Genomic DNA, 17292 nt, shown 5'->3' on the forward strand with positions numbered 1-17292 from the left:
TGAATGAGAAAAATACTTGCTTTATTTATGATGCTTCCAGTACCAGTAATTGTCCATTGCACAGCCGGTTTGGGGAAACCCTCCACGTGGCAGACTATTGTTTTAGATTTATTTGACTCTGTTTTCTTTGTCATTCTGATCTGAGGTTTTCCTAAAAGAATATTATATTTAAACATTATGGTAAAATAATTGTGAATTGTACAATTTACAGTATTAACAAAGCATAACTAACTGCTCCATTACCTTGCACAATAAGTGTAAGTGTCTTACTTTTCTTTAACCCTTCAACCTCCCGTAGAGTAGTTTCACAGATGTAGTTTCCAGCATCCTGGTACTGTAGACTTGAAAATGATGGATCTGTCTGCATTCTGGTATTGTCCTGATAAAGTAAGAAGTTAGTCCACATAATTTCCAATTTAGGCCCCAATCCAAATAAGCATATGCTTAAAGTTAAGTGTGTGAGTCTCTCATCAACCTCATTATAAATAAGCACTGCAATAGATTTCAGTGGAACTCCTCACATGCTTTGTGGGATCAGGGCCTTAATCATAGAAACATAAGGCTGTAAGGGTCCTCAAGAGATCATCTAGTCTATCCTCTGCACCAAGGCAAGTAAACCTAGACTATCCATGACAGGTGTCTAACCTTTTCTTAAATCTCAAAGACCAGGGATTCCACAACCTCCTCCCTCGGGAACCTATTCCAGTACTCAACTATCCTTTATAGTTACAATTTTTTTTCCTAATATTGAACCTAAATCCCCCTTGCTGCAGATTAAGCAGATTCCTATCCTCAGTGGACATGAGAACAATCACTCAGAGTCTTCTTTACAATGGCCCTTAACATACTTGAAGACTTATCAGGTCCCGCCCCCTTCATAATTTTTTCTCAAGATTCAGGTTTTCTAAACCTTTTATTTTTGTTGCTCTCCTCTGGACTCTCTCCAAATTTGTCCACATCTTTCCCAAAGCATGGTGCCCAAAACTAGATACTCCAGCCAAGGCCTCACCATAGAGCGGAACAGAGGGGACAATTACTTCCCTTATCTTAAATACAACACTCCTATTAATACACCCCAGAATGTTGCTTGCCTTTTTCACAATTGCATCATATTATTGGCTTACATTCAATTTGTGATCTAGTGCAACCCTCAGATCCTTTTCTGCAGTATTACCACCTAGCCAAATAGTTATTCCCTATTTGGTATTTGTGCATTTGATTTTTTTCTTCCTAATGTTTAACTGTCCATCCAATAACTAAAACCCAGCATTTGACAATGTAATTAGCAACAGCTGTGCCAAATATGGAAAAAAGAGGTTTCCAATTTCTAAACAGTGCTGCATGGAGAGCTCAGCAGGCTTCAGTGATCTACTTATATACAAAACAGGGACAGCATGGCAAGTATGCTTGCAAGCTTACCTATGCCACCTCCCCTTGCCCACCACGATAGGTCCCAGCTTTGAAGGAGAGGATCAGAAGATAGTTTGGTGTCTATAGTCTATTCTGTCCTTGGCCTCCCTAGTAAGATGGCCTAGTAAGATGGCCAGAGGCTGCCAGTTTTGGTAACAGTGGTGATAAATGGACACTTTCTTTCAACACAAGCCACTGACCAGTCAAATTAGGTGGTGGTCTATCTATCAGGATCAGATCTGAACACTCTCTGACAAACTTTCTCACTTACCAATGCCCTGAAACATCCCATCAACCCCCCCACCTCCCCAACATATGCTGTCCTTTTAGTATGTTTATGGGAAACATGACAAAAACATCATTTCTGAAGATTTAGGCTGTGTTTAGTGTGTCTAGAGACCTCAATATTTTCAGTGCCGAAGTGGGGCACCTTAAATGGAATGATTTTCAGGCACCGGCTAAAGTTTTTAAAAGCACTTTATTTTTCTGAAAGTGTCAAGTAGCACACCAAAAAAGTGAGGCATCCAAAATCACTAGTCACCTTTGAAAACTTATGCTAATTGGTCCAAAAATGTACAGTATTAAATGTCCACGTTAATATTTTAGTTGGTCATTGCTTATAAAAGATCAATTTTAAAAAAGATTCTTCCCAGAACACTGAGGGAGAAATCTTAACAGGTAACCAAATAAAGTGAGTAGGCATTAACAAGAATTATTACTAACCTTTATCCAAAACACAGTTGCGTTTCTACTGGAAGAGATGGTGCATGATACTGGCAGAGCTTCTCCAATCTGCTTAGTAACTTCTCCACTAGGAATAAGTGACAAATCCAAATCTATGATAAAAGGAACATTGTTAAAAGATAAATACCAGAAGAGTGAACCATTCTGAGGGTTTACAGAAAAAAGAAATCAGTGGATTTATTGCACTGCTAAAACGTAGATTTTGTTTGCTCAAAAAAGGAATCTAAATCAGTTCTTTAAGTGAGACAGATAAAAAGAATGATCCTGAAAGAACACAATGCAGAATATTTGCATATCTACTATAATTATAGTCTAACAAAGTGAAACATGACAGATCAGCTAATAAACAGACGTTTTCCCATCTTGTGCAGCTGGAAAAATGATCCAGGAGGGTTCATGAAACTGGAGATGTTGTCCAGGTAGGGGGGAGAGGTTTTTGCAAAGAGAATAGAGTGGAATGAGGAGGATTTTTGTTAGGAGTGGGGTGGAAATCTGATTAGAGGACTTGTCTTGAGGGACAGAGAAGAATTTTAGAAGCTGCTTCTAGGGATATCGGACAGAGGAGGACAAGGGAGAGAATTGTTGAAATTGGTAGAAAGGACAGGTTGATTCTCTTAAGAGGTGTGGAAGAGCTGCCCCAGTTTGGGGAGGTAGGGTGAGAGGATGGTGCAGGAAGGTTTGGCAATCTAGTGGGAGGAGTGGGTTAGGGCCTTTGTCACAGAGATAGGGAGGCAGCATATGTTCTATTAGTTGATTCTTGTTTCTAAGAATTCTTCTTAACTTAAAACACACTCATTCATCAACTACTATGTAGCTTTCCAATGCACCATTTGCCTTTTTTACTTCTTATATGATTTCAAATGCTAGGCAACTCCAGATGCTACTGTTTGTTTTTTGCATACAGAATCCTATGTTGAGAGAATAGGGAAGTCGCCCAGTTAAACATCTGCTTTCATCCCCACCTCCTAGCATCTTACTATGCAAACCAAAAAGCCTAGTCATCCTAAATATTGCATGTATGGCACTCAGTGGCTGGTGAAGCTCTGAACCACAGTAGATTATTGTGGCACATCATGGCACAGCATTTTCTGGAAAAGCATTACAACATATCCTACCACCTTAACAACAGCTGGGGAAAAAAAAAAGCCAGGCTAGACACAAGAGGCTGAACCTCAAAAGAAGGGTTTTTTAAATGTTTGTTTTCCTAGGGCCAGTCTCACTTTGTTCTTTCTAGGGCAGGACACTCACAAGACGAGAAATATTTTTGCCCAGCTCTGTAGTACTATATAATTATTCTCATGAAAATGGTGGTATTGAATTTACTGGATTTTGTTGTTGTTGTGTTAAAGGGTTTAAAATACCACTACCACATTCAGGCAACTAACGGAGTTCTAATTAAATTGTCACCTACTTTTTCTTTATCCATTTCCCTATCATTACAGGCAATCAAGAAATCTATATAAGAGATGCCCCCTTCATTATCCACTTGTTTTGCCTTCCTGATTCTAAATCCTCAGACACTACAGCAACAGTCATCTTAGACATACCTGAGACACAGCTGATGATGCAGATAGAGAATTTCTATCTGTATATTCTCAAGTACTAAAGATCTTAGAATTGCTTAAACCAGTGAATTGTGGTTCATTGCAAATTCACTCAACAGAAGAGTCAACTTTTCTGCTGCTTTCATTCACCAATTTCACTAGAAAGGGCATTATACAATAATTAAGGGATGCAGGCATCAAAGAGAGGACTGGGCCCATCTCGCAATAATAATGAATATTGTCAAATGTTAATAATATCGGTGTTATTACTAATATAGGCCTAATTTCTACTATCAGTGGTTACATGAACTCTCTCTATTGGTTCACTTGCTACTTCAGACAGCAGGCACACGTACAAAGACCTAACCAAAGAGAGTCAACTGCCTGATCAGTATCATTTAGTTTCCCTCTTCCAGAGGGCATGTCCTCAAAAGCAAAACCATCAAGATTCAGTAAGATATATCAGGAGATCATCTGTTCTCCCCACAATGACTCAGACAAAGAGCAACTGCATAGATTGCTGCTTCACCTCGGTGAGGGAGGATTAGTTCTCACTCAACTTGTTTCCTCCTATTCTCTGAGCACATGCTTAATATAGGGTAGAGAGGCTATGGAATTTTCTTCCTCAGGGTGATTCCCCTTCAATGTCTACTCAAACCTTTATTTCTTTGAAGCAGGATATTGACTCAGACTCAAGAGATCATAGATCACCACTAAGGAAGGAATCTTGTCACAGGAAGCAAGAACTCATTACATTCTTGGCCTTCATCTCAGGCAAGACTGACACTCTGACCAGAGCAGTCTTTAAACACAGACCTCCTCATGTTAGGGCCTCTCCCTTTTCAGTGAAAGAACTGAGGCCACCACCCTTCTCACATACTGCTATGAATAATTCAAAGTTGGGGGAAAACTGCAGTGAATACGAGACTTAAGATCTTACTTCTGAACTGCAAAGCCCTGAGAGGTGTTTATAGAACGGGCTGGGAGACAAGCTCACGTTTGGCAGAGGATTCTCCCTCCGAAATCATTGTGGGCATCGGGGTAAACAATTTCTCTGCATACACCAGTTTTCCTTATGTACCATGACACTTACTTTTCATCTGTTGGCACAGATGTTACTGAGCAGGGCAGTATGAAAAAGGTTTGCATACACTTGCCTCTCTAGAGGGGAAAAAAATTACTAAAATACTCTACTTTTACACTGACTTGCTTCGGGTTTCTCTTTTCTGCCTTTAAAACTTCCTTCATTAATTTGTCATTAAAAACAAACTCCACAGTAGGTGCCATATTTAATACACACCAACTTTTAATTTAGTGTAACCTGGAAGACTTGGATCAATAGCAGTACTGGCTTTGCATAGGAAGTAGCATGGTAAAGATGTGAGTATTACATCCCACGTGTCATTACACCACCATACAGCACCTGAGGATGTAAGAGCCATTTAACTAATGTGGGAAATACTAGAGAGATGTTCCACCATCACAACAGAATGGGAGACTTCAAGTCAGAAAACTAGGAAGTGCAAGACTGGATTTGAACTCTGTGTTGTAATCAGGAGGGTTAAGTGCAGTACGTCATGTAATTCTGGCATCCTGAATATTTTAACTCTCCAATGTGAACTCCTTCTGGTCTACTGGGAGTTGAAGGTTGTCATATATCATTTGAAAGATAATTTCCCTTAGATTTTTAATAATGTTTGACTTGGCATCTCTTACAAAAAACTAATGATCTTCTTGCAGTCTAGAAGCCTAAAATTGATTATAGATTTCCTAGAATCATGTTGGTTTACAAGGATAAATTCTATTAGCAGAACTCCTTGATTTCTAAAGTTTCATTTAGCTTGAGCACACATTCCTCAGCAGAAAAGAGAATCCTTTAAGTCTGACATAAGAGGCTGGACAGAGGTAAGCAACCCCAGCAGGAGCGCAGGGATACATTGTGTTCCAAGTGGGAACAGTGTCTCCTGGAACTCCACAGAGCAGTGAGGACACCTGACTAGCCTGTGACAGGGTACAACATGCACTCTCCGCTGCCCCATTAAGCTGTGTTGGTCACTTGATGGGGACCATGGATCCACAAATGTCCCACCTTCCCTTGAGAAGGCAAATACCATTGTTGGTGCTAACTTCATGCAGTCCTTGTGGTCAGTGGGTGAGGAGGCTTCTTCTGGTGTTGTCCCCCACTTCCTGGCACACTTACTGTATGGACATAATATACCCCTAAATTTGGTGCATAACCAAAATTAAGGTGTTTTAATGTCAATATTCAGCTCTATATGGCTCTCACAATGTACCTTCCACTTAATGTTTTTGTGTTTTCCATAGAGCATCATGATTTCCTGCAAAGTGGTAATGTAATGTATTTTAGTGTCAGCAAGAAGTTTTCCAAAACCCAACACCTGTAAGAGACCAATACAGTCAAATTGCCAATAAAAAGTCTGTTTGGCACCCACTATTATGAATGAAATATAGATCTATTTAAAAAAACCCAAATAATCTGGTATATATCAATTCATGGATGGAAACAAAGTATTTTCTACTAATTGTTCCTTAATATTATAACGTCAAAAGTGAGTAAATAAATCCTTAACCTCAGCGGTAAGACTACTTAAGTATACCATAATTGAATCACTGAAAGGAATGCACACCCCTGCAATGACAGGAGAAGCAAAAAAAAGGGGGGGGGGGGAGTATAGTCAAATGGACAGGTTGAAGAATTTGAACCACACAAGCATTCTTTAAAAAACAAAACCTAACCCCCCCCCCACACACACACTGGCCCAAATAAGCTTACAGAAAGAAGCAAACTATGGTAGGTTAAAAAGTGAGATGGAAGTCAGGAGTGCACAGATAGAATCTGAAGATCAAATAGGTAAAGACATGAAAACATACAAGTATATTGGAAGCAGAAAGCAATGGTAGAAGCAGTAGCTCTGCTGAACTATCAAAGTAAAGCGAGCAATTATAGAGGAGAAAGCTGTGGAAGAGAAGCTACATGAATTCTCACCACAACACATGTTGTGGAGATTTCTACCTTAGGCCAATAATCTTTAAATCATAAAAGTGAAGCAACGTTAGAGATTGAGGTGTCAAAAGAATAGATACAGGAACAAACTGATTACATTAAATTAAAGAGGAACAACAGGACCTGATGCTATACATCCAAGAATTCTGCAGGAAGTGGCTCTTGACAACTATATGCACTCATTAACATCAGCTACTATATTGAAACTCAAAGGCAGTAAATGTTGCCCCTATCTTTAAAGATGATGCTCGGGTGATTCTGGGAGTTAGACAAGCAAGCCTCACTAAGTACCAGGAAATTGGATGAAATAATATCTGAACAGCAGCATTATAAAACACCAAGATGAACATTTAATGATAGTAACAAACCAAAATCAGCATGACTTCTCCCATCCATTAGAATTCTTTCAGCCTGTAAACAAAATAGCGGATAAAAAGAACTGGCTGATAAAAATTATTTGGATTTTTTTTAAAAAGCCTTTGGAAAAAAATCTCTCTTGTAAAAGACTATTGAGGAAATTAAGTAGTCACAGAATGAGAAATAATGTCATGAATCAGGAACTCACTAAAAGTCACAAAACAAACTGGTAGTTTTCACCATGGTAAAAGGCTGACAGTGGGTTATTCTAACACCAGCACTGATGTATGTTTAAATAATCTGGAAAAGGGTATGAATAGAGACATGGAAAAAACTGCTGGTGACAAGAAATTTTACAGGTTAGATGACCCTTTAATATTTTAGAACTTCCGAGGGACCTTGCAAAGCTCAGTGAATGGACAGCATAATGGCAGATGCTGGAAGTCCTCCTTAAATGTATGATAATGTTCATTAGAAGAATAATCTGAATTACTCATACAGATAAGTAATTTCTAAATTAACTGTAATCTCTCTGGAAAAAGAGCTAGGCATCCCTGGAGGTAATTAATGAAAACCTTTGCCCACTACGCATTAGCACTAAAAAGAAAAAAAGGCAAAACATATTAAGATACATAAATAATAGGATGGAGAAGAATAATGAAATTGTGGTGATGCCATTATATAAATGGATATTATACCATCTCCTGGAATACGGTGTTCAATTCCAGTTACATTATCTAAAAGAAGATGGAGCAGAAATGGAAGGGATGCAAAGTGTGTGTGTGGGGGGGGGGGGGGGTGGGGGAGGGGAGGAAGAGCACAGGGATACTTTAGCATGGAGACAGTTTAGAGAAAAGACAAATAAGAGTGGTATGGCAATGGTATATAAAATAATAAATGTTGTAAAGAATGCAAACTAGGTGCTCCTCTTTACCCTTACACATAATAAAAGAACAAGTGGATAGTAAATGAAATTGAAAAGCAACACATTTAAAACTAATAAATACTTAAAAAAAAAAAGCCTACTTTGCCGGTAGAATTTATTGCCACAAGAATTTGAGGTCAAGAGTTTACAGGATTCAAAAAAATGGTTACACTTTTTTTTTTTTTTTTTTTAATAGATAATGACAAAATCCACAGGGATATAAACTCTCCTATGCTTTAGGTAATAAGCCAAACACTAAATGACTGCTTTAAGGAGAAATGTCCACTATGGATATAGTTAATCCTTTATTGTCCATCTACAAGGTTCCTAGCACATTCCTCTCAAGTAAGTGGTACTTGCCCTTGTCTGAGATAGGATATTGGACTAGTATGATCTAGAATGGAAATTCCTGTGAATTGTGGTTTTGATTGACATAATAATGGACCACATGATGCTTCTGTAAATTTAAATAGATTTGGAGACAGTGCCTTCATACAATAATTTTTGTATTAAGATACATAAGTCATTACGGACAGCAAACATATTTCTGACAAGTTGCAGAGTGTCAGCACAGTTTGCAGGTCTGTTTTAATCCATTGAATTACAGTGGTATTAAAAGGTATCAAGTTAATAAAAATGCACTTAGGAAAAAAATAAGACAAAGGATCAAATAGTGTTTGCAATTATTCCATGCTCAGTTCTGCTGTAGGTGACAGAGTTCAATAAAAGATATTACTTCACCCATCTTGTTTCTTTCTAATATCTGGGGACTGACATGGTTACAACCACACTGCATACAGTTCTAATGCAGTCATTAGAACTAATCACATGAGTAAAGCAAGGAGGGATTAGCCCAGAGTTTGTAAGATGTTTGAATTGTTTCTGGAAATGAAAAATACAATGACTTACAGTGAACGGTGATGGTGGTTGAGTCCTCCATGCTTCTGTCAATCAGAGAGCATTTGTATTCTCCTGTTGCATTTCGTCTCACATCCGTCATTACATAAGTATCTGAGCTTCTTATACCTTCGGGTTCTCCCTGTGGGTGGAAGTATTACACTTATGGGTTATAGAGAGTTGCTAAAAACAGGAGAGTCACATGTTCTTTGAATAATATTTTATAAAGCAACTTTCATCCTGAAGTGCTTCACAATCTACATACATTCAGCACCAGTGAAATCCAACTACGTCAGAGTACAGTACAGATTTAATTTTGTTGCATGACTGCAGGCATTGCACAGTTGCAAAGTCACTAACAAAAAAGTTTTACTTTAAACATTCAACTTAAATGATGATTTTCAGAAATGTTAGAAAAATGCAAAATCTGAGACATTTAACAGCAAGATTGGAAGGGAAGATTACATTGAGACAGAACAAAATGTATAATAATCATAACATTGCAAAGAGAAACTATGATGGGGGAACAATGTCTTATCCGAAATGCTACAAGTTTCAGGAAACATTAACTACTGAAGTGTATCACAAACATTGTTAGATCCATAACACAGACCGCCTAAGCAAACAGCACTAATTTTAGCTCCCCTCAAACGAGAGAAGGCTGTAGATGTAATTAGGAGGCTGAAGTCCATGTCAGGTGGGGCCCTTAGCTCACCCATGTTCATCACAGAACAGGTGGAGTTCTGGTACACTTATGGCTCTTCCCCCCATCCCGGACCCCCTGCTACAATTGCTGCTTAGAGTGGCTTAAAAGGGGGTTGACTGGGCCATCAGTTCCACTCTCACTCAGCTTCACCTGCAGCTTGAGGTAGAGGAGTGGCTTCAGACCCTGCCTCCCCTCACAGTTCTGAAGCAATGCAAGCTGCAAAAGGAGAGGAGTACAAAGTAGCTGCGGGTTATTAAGCAAAGCAACTGGTGGTCTGGAGCTATTTGGAAGCACACAGTCTTCCTGTCCTGAAGGTAAATTGGTTCTCATGGTGTAGTGGGAGAAGAAAACACAGGAAAAGTGCAAGAAACAAAGAAAGGAGGAAACAAAGGTCAGCCTACAGATAATCACATTTCTGTCTGAAAATATTTCACCTATTATTGCAAGATTACTATAACTAATATATACTATAATATAAATGTTAACTTCATTTTTAATTTTTACTTTCTGCATTTGACAGCAGGTTGTTTATGATTTGTTCCACTGTTTCCCTTGTATTGTCAGTCAACCCTTGTTTGTGTTGTTATTTCACACAGCACAGAGTAAAGATCAAATAAATACAGGAAGATGTGACTGTGAAACCACGAAAAATGGCAGGTGTAATACCTGAAATTACTTTAAACTCATGTGAAAAGAATGTTTGGCCCTTTAACACGTAGTTAATTTTCATATTCTTTATAAATCTTGTTCCCCAATTTAAAAAAAACTCTATTAATAAATTGTCTCTCTATTTTTCACCATATAATTCTAATGTTCTTCTGAAGGCTGTCACTACAGGAATTAATTACTCAATATACTTTACAGAGAAAGGTCTAAATCTTAGATAGGATTTTGCCACCTTAACTGCTACATTTATTTGATTTTTCTCATGGGATTACTCTGTTCGTATTTGAGTAAATTAAACTGTTTTCCTCTGGTCCTTTTTCACCATTGCATTTCTATGACCACCACTGCATCATATATTTCTTGTAAAAAGATTGTTAATCTGTGAAGAGGGTAAAAAAAATCTTCACTAAATTTTGACAGATTCTCTGCAGGCTCCAGACTGGTATCCTCTCAGCAAATTTCCTGAGCTTGCCAAGATCAGCTTTTCACTTGGTTAATAGCATCAGATGCCTTCATTTGTTATATAAGCATTTATGAATTCCTTCCAGAGATAAACTAGTGTTGAACAGCAGCACCCACAGCCATATGCATTTTACGCATGGTGCCTACCATTGGCAGGGCTGGAATAAGGTATAGGCAACCTATGCAGATGCCTAGGGCATCATTTGTTGAGGGGAGGGGCAACCTGAGTTCTGGCTGGACTGATTTGGGTACTGGTGCAGGAGCCATCCCAACAGCATGGGCCAGGAGGAGCACCCTGTACTGATTCAAGTTTGGCTGCGGCATGCTCCTCCCCCATCACAACACAGGGGACATGGGCAGCGAGATGGATCTGCACAGCTTCTCCTGGCCATGTGCCATGGGTCCAGCTCCTGAATCCGGGCTCCCCACGAGGGCGAACCCAGCCTCGCTCCACTTCCAGCATCTCATGTCTCCTCTGCTCTGCTCACAGGACTTGCTCAGCAGCAGCTCATGACCTGCTAGAAGTATGGGGAGCTCCATGAGTGCCTGCAAGGGGGAGCTGACTAGGAGAGGGGCAGAGGGGAGGGACACGAGGGGGTTTTGCCTAGTGTAAAATAAAGTATGTTTTGGTGTCATGGTAAGGTAAAGTTAGACTGGTTCAGTGTGGGTGCCTCTGGTGTCAAATAATAGGAAGAAATAGTACAGACTATTATAGCTAAGTAACAACAGTAAGGTAATACTTACTGGAATATAAAACAGAAACTCCTGTGGAGGGGGGTTACCATTTCCTGAGCACTTTAGAGTGATGTTATCACCTTCTTTGATGGTATTTCTTTGTGACAGCACTTTAATTGTCACCTTCTCTGTAGGATCTGTGAAAATAATGGACACAAGTTAATAGTTTTTGTCAAGTACCAAGATAACTATGCATACAAGGTAAATGTCCAAAGTATACACAATTTTCTCCAGAAGCAGGTGAGGGTAATTGCATTTTTTTTTTTTTAAATAGAAGGAATGAAGTTTACAGGTACTCGTCCATACTGAGTACTAATCCTATTAGAATGAACTACACAGAAACCCTGTATAAAAATCAAGTTTTCCTTAGCAAAATGCCTATAACTGAAACAGGAGTGACCATAATTATTTCATGTAAAAAAAAGACCAGAAGGAACAATTTCACAGTATGATTTCATTACGAGAGACTTAACAGCACTATATGCAGCTTGCTGTTTGAAGGGACTACAGCAGCCACAAACATAACTAAAGCTATCAGCCCCCTGCACCAATTAGATAATAGTATCTTGTATTAAATAAAAAGAAATATTAGCTAAGCAACTATAGCAAGGTTCCTCTATATGCTGATCAGTGTAGTAGGTTGCAGAAAGAAGAATTTGGTAAACTTAAGACTCAACACAGTCAACAAAGCTGTAAATGTAATATTTCTGTCATGTTGAATAGGGTTGAGCGATAACATATTGTACTGTGGTAATTTTTAAAAATCTTATCTTTACTTTTTAAGAGTATTCTCTAATATAGGTTACTCCTCCTATGAAGAATATTAAATATAATTTTCAAAAGTGGAGTAAAATGGGACAGATTAATGAAAGAAAATAATGGATAGATAACTTTTTGTATTAATTTAAATAATATTTTGTATTCTAATCATGTGCCGCTCTTGCATTAGGATAGGCGGACCTCCACTGCCTTCATTAGGACTCCCTAGGGTCCATGCTGGTGGATCTCTGTTCAGCACTGGGAGTGTTGCACCTACCTTTTAGTTGACAAAAATGGTTAAGTTTGTTCTAAATGACAAATCGCACGGTAGAATTGTTAGTTATTTAAAATTTTATATATATATGAACAATCATTTGACAATGCTATTTATTCAGCAAAGGGGAAAACTGAATGGATCAGGAAGTACAAGGGTCGTGGGCTCTGACACAAGTGAGGGTGAAAGACTATATGTGATTGCTGCACTAGACAGTCCACCACACTGAGGGGAAGTCTCAAGACTTTTGTGGGGCTGTTCTCTTACTCGAATGCCAGGTTAAAAAAAAAAGGGAGGGGGGGAAGAGCCTGGGATAAACACTTCTGAGGCCTTGTCTGTAAGAGAAAATTAAACAAACTAGTTTAGAAATTGATTTAGATAAATGGGAGCAATTCCTTTGCAAGATCCCTCTTTAATTTAGGGGTACCTTGTATTGATTTAGCTAGTTATGCTGGCAGCAGACAAAAAGATTACTGCTAAGTCAAAATAAGTCCACAGAAGGGGATTGCACCAGTTTAACTAAATCTATTTCACTAACTGATTTAGTTAAATCATTGTGTAGACAAAGCTTAAGATAACATGCAAAGGTGATGTGTAGGTAAATGCTCCCCTCCTTAACAGTAAGGGTAGTTACCCAGCTTACCAAGGGGGCTGTATTGGATTCTCAGTCACTAATAATTTTTAAACCAAGAGTGTATGTTTTTACACAAGGAATGCTTTAGTTTAAATAGGAATTAATTCAGGCAAGTCCTATGTTATACAGGAGGTCAGACTAGATCAGTGGTTCTCAACCTATTCACCACTGTGGGCCGCATATGCGGCTTTCTTGGTGTTGTGTGGGCTACATCCATACAATATATGTGTTACCTATATGGCCTTGAGGATGCCATATGGGCCACAGCTGTGTGATGATTGTGCTGCAAGCGGACCGCAGACTGAGAACCAATGGATTAGATAATTGCCAGTGGACCCTTCTAAATTATGAATCCTTGGCCCTAACTTGCTGGCCACACATTATCCCTCTCACTAGGTCAGGATCCCCTTCTCCCGGTCATCCTTACCTTGTGCAAGTAACACTCTGCACCTGCATTTGGAAGGTCCAACGTCTGGAAATGGATACTGATAGCCAAACATTTCACACGGCCATTCAGTAACCTATCCTGATCATTCTATCACAAAACCACCCCCCCCACCCAACCTTGACACACTTTTTTGGTAGCTTTAGAAGAGGCCGAGTGAACAGACGCGGAGTCTGAACCACCCTGTCAAACCTAGAGATACAGTTCTTCCATAACAAGTCTGATGGATGCTGGTGAGGCAGTGTAGGAAAGTCTGTATGTCCAACTGGTGAGTCTTCCGTGACTCTCCACTTCTGAGTTCAAGTCAACGTCTATGAAGCCCTAAACTATTTAGTCATCTGAGCGATCACATCTCTACCACTGTTCTTTTGCAGGAGTTATCATTTAAGTCATTCTTCCTCTTGTTTTCTGGAACTTGCTCCCTACAGCACACTGGACACCAAATGTAAAGAACTTCAGAGTTCTGCATTAAATTTATCCATATGGTCAGGGCTTTGAAAGATTTTGGGTCTGATTTTAATGGAGGAGTTTTTGTTGGTGGTGGGTTTTTTGACAAAATTGGGTGTATTTTTGTTATGGAGTTGAGTTGGGAGTGGGATTCTTTTTCTGGCATATAGCTTCTGGCAGCAGGAAGAATGAATCGGATGTCTGGTACATGAGGTAACCACTCTATCACAGCATCAAGTGGAGATGTTGAGCACATCCATCCCACATCAAGATGGTAAAGAGGGCAGTCCATAGCCAGATGGCATGCTGCTTGTTCTTGAGGTCTACAGAGATGGGATGGTGAGATCAAGAAACCCCAACAGTAAAGATATAAGTTAAACTGCCCATGATCACAACGTATCTTGTTGTAACAAAGAAGAATCTTTCGTTTCATCTGGTTGTTCTAAGTATGCAAGAACTCCTCTAAAGAAATAAGTAGATACAGATCTGAGTTGTCTATCTGCCAAGATATCCAAAATAAAGTCCCGAACTGCCTGCTGCCCCAATTCCTTAGAAATGTAATTTCTGATGTATTGTCCGAGAGGCTCAACTATTTCGGAAAAGGGGCGTCTTGACTTCAGCCAGCATTCTTGGTGCAGCTTTGAGATGAAATTGTGAAGTAAGCTGTCCTGGTGGTTGGCTGCATGGCTCATTGCTGGGGGAGCAATGCCAGCCAGGACCAGAAAATTGGAGCCTCAAGTTGTCCAGGCTGCACCAGTGATGATATGAAGGGCAGAGCAGATCACTGAGTCCAACTTGCTGCAGTGACTACTAGAGCCCCATGCTGCTGCATGGTATTCAGCAGGTGCAATAATTAGGGCATCGGTAGATATCCAGCAGGTTACAGCACTAGAGGCCAATGATAAGCCTGCGGAGGAGTGGATTTTTGCATGTCTTCTCCCTGTGTTGTTGGAAGGACACAGCAGTCAAGCTTTATCACCAAATAAATAGGGTACAATTAAAAAACAACTGGCTGATTATTCAGGAGGCCCCTGCAGCTGTTGATGAGTGGGATTCATCACTGATTTTAAACTGAACAGCTGGTATTGTGTTATTTTCTGATTAGGTGTCTTTTAGAAATTTAAGGAATGATAGAGCTTGGTGATACAGCTGAATGCAAATGACTAGGTAAATAAATAGATTTCCATTTCTTGGAGCTGTAATCTGTCTTTTTTTTAACCTGCACTAAATTCAGCTAAAGAAATAATTAATAAGAAGGAGATAGAAACTAATTAAGATTACTGACACATTTGAAAAATACTTGTATCTCACCATCAACAACTTCACCTAACAGCAGTGGAGAAATCTGTTCAAAGCAGTTCTGGACACCTATTCCAATGAGATTATAAGGCTCTCAGTTTAGAGATGCATTTGTAAAGAACAAGGGACTGATGTTAAATGACTAAAGGTATTTTCAGAGGGAAACTAGTAATGCTTCATTTTGAGGGTGACGGAGCTTCATGCCACGTACTCCTCTTCACTAATCAAGGGTATGCCCAATTCCCACTGTTAGTTAATGAGCAGTGCAACTGAATGTCTCTAGAGGAAGCTAGAGATGGGTGCATGAAGTTACCTTAATTAAATTGTCTGCGGAGAGAACAGGATAGAATATGCTTGCTAGCCATGCTCTTAATCTTCAGTGTAGAGTACCCATGATTTCTTCAGTGCAGATGATGTTGCCGTTGGGAACAGCACTCTTCTTCACATTGGGCCATGACTGCAACAGGCTGGGGTACATACATTCCAGAAGTCTGGGCAAACCAGATCCACAGTGAGTAGGCTGGCCTGGGGTCTATAAGTGGTCATGGCGATGGGGACAGCATAACTGCTTAACTGGCAGTAGCTATGGAGCAATTTGAAGAGACAGGAGATTCATGCAAAATAGCTCACTACCAGACTTCCTTTCAATCAGAGCCCACTGTATCCTGGATCCTCCAGTGAGCCTGTGGAGGCAGTGAGAATTACTGCTATCTTGGGGTTGCAGCAATTCCTGTGTCTTGTAGGAGAGTGGGGCGAGAGAGAATGAGATTAGACGTCTGCTCTTTAGAGACCAAAAATTAAAGCAAACTGAATTTTATAGGTATGGAGTGGGTGCTTGTGGACATGGGATCTCTTAATGACTTCCAAGAGTAATGGCTGATATTCCCAATGACCTTCTTCCTTGTCATTTTCTCTGGCTGTTTTGGAAGAGTCAGTCTGTGGAACAGAGCTCTGAATCTCTTACTCAGGTGAGAATCAGGAATAACTCCATTAAAATGCATTGATGCATCGTGAATGGAAGGCAAGAATTGGGTCCCCTTTCTAAATCTCTCCACAGACTTTGTCCCAGAAGGGACTAGAAGCTAGGCAGCCATGTAAGCCATAGATGGTTGCCTCAGTCTGGGGCTTTCCCCTTCTCTGGATAATGGGTCATTGTCCCTGACAATGTCTCTGCCCCTTTGCTAACAGAATGTTAGGAATAATTTAGGAAAGGAATAGATAAAAAGACAGAAAATATCATAATGCCTCTATATAAATCCATGGTACCCCCACATCTTGAATACTGCATGCAGATCTGGTCACCCCATCTCAAAAAAGATATACTGGAATTGGAAACAGTACAGAAAAAGGCAACAGAAATTATTAGGGGTATGAAACAGCTTCCATATGAGGAGAGATTAATAGGACTGGGACTTTTCAGCTTAGAAAAAAGAGTGGATATGATAGAGATATATAAAATCTTGACTGGTGTGGAGAAAGTGAACAAGGAAGTGTTATTCACTCCTTCTCATAACACAAGAACTAGGGGGTCACCCAATGAAATTAACAGGCAGCAAGGAAGTATTTCTTCACATAATGCACAGTCAACCTGTGGAACTCTTTGCCAGAGAATGTTGTGAAGGCCAAGACCATAACAGGATTGAAAAAAGAACAAGGTAAGTTCATGGAGGATAGGTCCATCAATGGCTATTAGCATGTCCCTAGCCTCTGGTTGCCAGAAGCTGGGAGTGAACGACAGGGTATGGATCACTCAATAATTACCTGTTCTGTTCATTCCCTCTGAAGCATCTGGCATTGACCACTATTGGAAGACAGGATGCTGGACTAGATGGACCATTTCTCAGACCCAGTATGGCTGTTCTTATGACTGCAGAGAGCAGCTGTGCATTGCTGCTGCTCTAGGTTTCACATGGTGGAAGTTCTTGTGGCCAGGACTGGGCCCTCAGCGCATGGACAATGATTT

At 39.8% G+C, this 17292-nt stretch overlaps 1 protein-coding gene across 6 annotated transcripts in view; it reads right to left on the reverse strand.

Annotated features, from left to right (window-relative positions):
- ALCAM (activated leukocyte cell adhesion molecule) overlaps positions 1-17292 on the reverse strand; it is a 166328-nt gene that overhangs the window by 15300 nt on the left and 133736 nt on the right. For all 6 annotated transcript variants that reach the window (XM_074973008.1, XM_074972991.1, XM_074973035.1 and 3 more), the window contains exons 7-11: positions 11481-11608; positions 8915-9044; positions 2134-2246; positions 244-379; positions 21-151 (exon numbers count right to left, since the gene is read on the reverse strand). In XM_074973008.1, the coding sequence (XP_074829109.1) occupies positions 21-151; positions 244-379; positions 2134-2246; positions 8915-9044; positions 11481-11608 (638 nt within the window). The remainder of the gene's footprint in view (positions 1-20; positions 152-243; positions 380-2133; positions 2247-8914; positions 9045-11480; positions 11609-17292) is intronic.

Source organism: Natator depressus, chromosome 1 (assembly GCF_965152275.1).
Source record: "Natator depressus isolate rNatDep1 chromosome 1, rNatDep2.hap1, whole genome shotgun sequence".
NCBI lineage: Eukaryota > Metazoa > Chordata > Testudines > Cheloniidae > Natator > Natator depressus.